This window comes from Myxocyprinus asiaticus, chromosome 49, assembly GCF_019703515.2.
Source record: "Myxocyprinus asiaticus isolate MX2 ecotype Aquarium Trade chromosome 49, UBuf_Myxa_2, whole genome shotgun sequence".
In the NCBI taxonomy this organism is placed as follows: domain Eukaryota; kingdom Metazoa; phylum Chordata; class Actinopteri; order Cypriniformes; family Catostomidae; genus Myxocyprinus; species Myxocyprinus asiaticus.
The window spans coordinates 11,100,990-11,106,683 of record NC_059392.1 but is presented as its reverse complement, the minus strand read 5'-3'; the positions used below and the strand labels follow the sequence as shown (position 1 = coordinate 11,106,683).

General features: G+C 35.9%; 1 protein-coding gene across 1 annotated transcript; it reads right to left on the bottom strand.

Annotated features, from left to right (window-relative positions):
* Positions 1 to 614: 614 nt before the first annotated feature.
* LOC127438078 (granzyme E-like) lies at positions 615 to 4,494 on the bottom strand. The gene is made up of 5 exons (XM_051693359.1): positions 4,437 to 4,494; positions 4,155 to 4,305; positions 3,523 to 3,664; positions 795 to 1,049; positions 615 to 695 (listed from the first exon to the last, which is right to left on the bottom strand). The coding sequence occupies exons 1-5, from the start codon at positions 4,492 to 4,494 to the stop codon at positions 615 to 617; spliced, it is 687 nt and encodes a 228-aa protein (XP_051549319.1).
* Positions 4,495 to 5,694: the final 1,200 nt, after the last annotated feature.

The following is a 5,694-nucleotide window of genomic DNA, read 5'->3' as shown; positions in this document are numbered from 1 at the left end:
CACATTCATTTAATTTTGAATTTCACAGACACAAGTTGAAAGGTCTTGAAAGGTCAAATGTATCTTACAATCCACAAGTTGTCTGTGGATTGTAAGATACATTTGCAACATTTATCCTTTTAAGTAAGTACATCTAGTTAAGTATGCATGCATTTGTTAATCATTTTGAGTCTAATTGCATCCCATACATTTATGATTTACAATGTTTGTAAAACTGATCGTTTTTTTAGATTTTTATCATATGTTAATTAGATTGTGATGCTTTCAAGATGAAAAGATCTAAAACAGATATCTCAGAGGTGTACGTGTGCTATCTAGGCCATAATTCCACTAAATAGTCAATAGTTGTGACTTGCAAGATGTTCAGACATTTTTCTTTGCAATTAAAATGTCCCAAAATGTGGCAAATTTACTTGTGAAATTTGTGATTTGTGAAAAGCACAAATACAACTGTATTTGCAACTGTTTTATGAGGTTGTAACATTGTAATTAGGACCATTGGACTTATTGATGCTTGACATGTTTATTGAAAGAAGATTTGGAGAATTCAAAAGAAAAGAAAACTTTGTTTCTACAGATATTTCATCCTTTTTTAAGCCACTAAACATTTGTAATTATGGAGCAGATCCATGGAAGAAAAGCTGAAATCTTAGTGTAAACTTGTTCCCACAAATCAAAGGACCTCCTGAATCCCCCTGTTAAGAATGTAACACAAATTAACACATCATTCAACTAACACTGTCACTATTGATGGTTTTTTAACAAGGGCATAAAATAAAAATCTTTTTACATACAGTACAGCTTCCTCCATGGCCATACACACATATCATCTTGGAACCAGAGAAATACTTCTGCCCCCATTTATTTTCACATTCTGTGTTGTTCATGATCTTCACGTGTGTCTCCATGAGAACTTTGCTCTGTTGGCCATAAGTGCTCAGACTTCCCCAGCCTGCGACACTGCAAACAGAATCTGCTTTAATGTCCCCTTTAGTCTTTGGTATGGATATCCACTTGACATTCTTGCTTTGTGTGACTTTTTTCTCCAGCTGTAATTCATAAAAAAGGATCATCATTAATAGACAGATTTATTGTATTACATAAAATTGAACTGCATTTGTCTGTATCATCTTTGTTTACTCTACTGTGTGGGGAATTTTAAATCCCTGTGAACTGGCATGATGAGTGCAGTTTTCTTTGCTGTGTTGATGTATTTCGTCCTGAAACAGAAAGTTGGGGTGGGACATATACAATATTTGCTACGCCGATATCTGCAGTTTGCCTATCAAGCTAACAGGTTGGTGGATGATGCAGTCACTATGGTACTGCATTACATACTGCAACATCTAGACAGACCAGGGACAAGGATCCTATTTGTGGACTTCAGTTCGGCTTTCAACACCATCATCACTGCTCTCCTATGGAATAAATTAACCCTGCTCTCGGTTCCCACCTCTATCTCTCAGTGGATCACCAGCTTTCTGACAGATAGGCAGCAGTTATTGAGACTTGGGAAATTCACTTTCAGCACATGTACAATCAGCACAGGTGCCCCCCAGGGATGTGTGCTCTCCCCACTACACTTCTCTCTGTTCACAAACGACTGCACTGCCAAGGACCCCTCTGTCAAGCTCCTGAAGTTTGCAGACGATACTACAGTCATCGGCCTCATCCAAAATGACAACGAGTCTGCTTACAGAAGGGAGGTTGAATGCTTGCTCACTAGTGCAGTCAAAACAACCTGGAGCTGAACACGCTCAAAACAGTGGAGATGATAGTGGACTTTAGGAGGAACACCCCAGCATCGACCCCGCTCACCATTCTAAACAGCACTATGGCAGCAGTGGAGTCATTCATGTTCCTGGGCTCTACCATCTAACAGGACCTGAAGTGGGAGACCCATGTTGACTCCATTGTGAAAAAGACCCAGCAGAGGTTGTACTTCCTTCGCCAGCTAAGGAAGTTCAATCTAACACGGGAGCTGCTGATACAGTTCTACTCAGCAGTCATTGAGTCATCCTCTGCACTTCAATAATTGTCTGGTTTCGTTCAGCTACCAAGCCAGACATTAGAAAACTTCAAAGTATAGTCCGGACTGCTGAACAGATTATTGGTTCTCACCTTCCCACCCTCCAAGAACTGTACACCTCCAGAGTGAGGAAAAGAGCTAGCAAAAACTCTCTGGACCCCACTCACCCAGCACACTACCTTTTTGAACTCTGGCAGGAGCTACAGAGCACTTAGCACTAGAGCTGTCAGGCACAAGAACAGTTTCTTCCCTCAGGCCATTCACCTTATGAACAGTTAAAACTGCCCTCAGTACTCTCCATTGTGGCAATACAATCATGTGCATATTCAACTATTCATTCATTTTATGAATGAAATATTCCATTTATATTTATTTGACATATCCCACCTCTTCATATTTACCATAGTTCTTCTATCTATTTAGGCTGTCTCAATTGCTTCTGTCTCTTCATGTAAACCCAGACTGACTCGATGTTCAGTGGTGGGCTCTGTGAGGGCCATGGCATCTGTTGCAGTTCTCCCTGTTCTTCTATTCTATTCTCTTCTATTTGCAAAAGGAATGTTTGTGAGTCTAAAATGTATATTCTAAAATGTATATTTCCTATTGACACGCTAAAGCTGAAGATATAAATAACCATTTTAAGACAAATGTTTTTGTTAAAAATCTTATGTGCCTAAGACTTTTGCACAGTATACAGTATATGTTTATATGTATATTTCAAATGTTTGTATGTATATGTTGTATATGCATATTTTTGGTATTCTCTTTGCACTGGACGCTTCTGTCACCATGACACATTGCTTGTGTGTAAGCATACTTGGCAATAAAGCTCATTCTTATTCTGATATTTTTGGTCCGTATTCGAAGACAGAGATGGGCAATTTTATATGCGTATAAGCAATGTTGGGTAGGTTGCTCAAAAAATGTATCCTCTACAAATTACTAATTACTGATTACTTCATAAAAAATTATCGCTTAAAGTTCTTTTTTTGAAACACTTTCCACAGAAAAGTTTTTTTTTTTTTTGCCACTCAGCGAATTCAAAATAATGTGTAACCCAAGAAATGTTCTTAAAAGTAATGAAGTGAATTGAAATTCAGTTACTGTAATCTGATTACGAAAAAATACAATTTAATGCACTACACTAATTTTTGACCAAATGTAACTCAATTACAGTAATGAATTACTTTTTAATCAGATTACACCCAACACTGGTATACAGTATCTGCTAAAAGTCCATTTTGTCAACGTTAAAAAGTGCAGTAGCATATAAATGGCTTCAAATTTAATAGAAGTGGACTAAAATCCAGAATTTCATTTCATGGGGTCTTTAATACAAGATAATAATTAAATAACACTGTGTTTGTTACAAATAGTCAAGCTATGACAATATCAAACAATTATACACAGTTAGTTAAAATTAGTGTGAGTCAGTTTTGTACCTCTGTTTTCTGATCAGATTTTGAATAATTGAAATGAGTGCAGATTGTTACCCTTAAAAGCATAATGTCATTCAGAAAAGAGCCATCAGTATAGTCTGGATGCTTGTGGTAGGACTTCACTCGGATGCAGACAGATCCCTCTGTCTTATTTTTTAGGTTATGTGCACCAACCACAGCTGTCATAATCTTATTTCTGTTGAATGGTCTTATTAGTATACTGGCATATTCTTACTGTTGTCAAACTTTTTTGTCAGAACCTCTTTGAACTAAATTATTTATTTGAGGTACCCCCTCAAATTTAAAGTTATGTTAACCTTTCGAAATCTAATACATTTGAAAGCTTTGCACTTAATTTTGCTCTTATTATTGTTAGAATTTATTGAAAAGTGCCTAAAGTGCAGCACTTAATTTTGTTAAACTAATGTAACAGGGGGTCACTGCTTTGTCTTATTATTCACCAATGGTTCATTGACCTTAAAAGGTTGAAGACCCCTGCTTCAAAATTCCAATATTCTATAATCATTTCATCTAAAAAATAAAATAAAATAAAAAAAAACATATAGATGATTTTATGTTGATTATCAGTCCAAGTCTGAAACCCCATTATTAATAAGAATATTTTAAATTACCTTATATAATGATTTTAACTCATGAGTACAGCTCAGACTAAACAAAATGCTTACGTTTTCAAACAATGTGCGGCAGTCAAGACAAATTCATCAGAAATTAGGAATCCACCGCAGACATGTTGCCTGTTCCTCTTTAGAGAAACCATGTAAGGTCTGGAGTGGGGTTTTGCTTCCTTGCCATTCATTATACCCACATTCACATGGGCTGAGAGAGATTTTGTTTTCAGTCATTATATTCAGAACATAAAGAAGATACAGTATATTGACTTCTGTATGTATTCTCCCTTTAAAAATCAAAAATGAATGTAGATTAATAAGCTGTTTCATCAATCTTACCAGTGAAGGTCAGGTCTGGCAGCAGAGTGGCCAGCAGGAGCAGAGAGATGATGGTCATGATGAAGAAGACAATCAGTGTGATCTCAGAGAGAAAACAGTATACATACACTAAGAATGGGTGGAGTTGTCCACAGCTCTACTTTTCTCATCTTTTCATATCAGTTACACTGATAACACAAATAAATATTTCTTGTTGATTCTAGTCATCAACTCTTCTTCACCATCTGTTTTATTAAAGAAGACCACAAGACTAAAGCCATACATACTGTATGCACATAGTATATGTGATGTATGCTGTATGCTGATCAGTTGTTGACACCAAGAAGAGATGGTTTGTATTGCAAAATCAGACCAATTTCAGAATGCCCAAGATGGATGAGGTAGAACTTCAGTACAGCTACAACCACAACTGGACTCATGAGCTCTGACCATGACTGTCACACACTGTTCTCTGTCAAGAGAATTAGATACTGTTGTTTAGATACGATTCATGAAGGCAGTTTGCTCTTCTCATATGTAGCACTCTCAATGCTCTTGAATGTACAAATGAAAATACATTTTGTATAATTTTTAATTGAACTGGATAACTATAAACTATACCAAACGTATATAATATGTTTTAAATTATAGTATAGAATTTACAGTAAACATTTGTGTAATTTAATGTAATACAATGACATTCATGTTCTCAAACAAAACATTAATATTAAAACTATTCACAATTTCCTTTATATTTCTTTCCTAAAGACATAAAACGGGATTTTTGCTCAGTGCCCTCCACATTTACTGTCATTCAGTACAGACATTCCATTTAGTTTTGAAAAGTATGTGTGAATTGAATTAATGTTACTGTGAATGATGTTCATTGCGGTTTTAAAAGTATCCTGTAGGTGGCGCACGGCGCTACAATAATCGCGCAGTCACGTGTCTGGCCAACAGGTTAAAGTAATTTGGCGCCAGAACGCCTCACAACCTCTGTACTCGACGTCAGTTTCTCTGGTATGTTGAAACAGGTTCTCCTTGCTGATAAATACAACATGTACAGTACGAGACTCACAGCAGAGGTGCTCTTTATCAAGGCAAGACAAGATAAGTTTATTTATATAGCACATTTCATGCACAATGTCAATTCAAAGTGCTTTACATATAAATGATAAAGATAAGATTAATAAAAAAAAAAAACAATTAAGAACAAGAAATGAGAAAAAGAAAGTAATACATTAAAAAATAAGTAAAAATGATTAAAGTGAATAAAAAA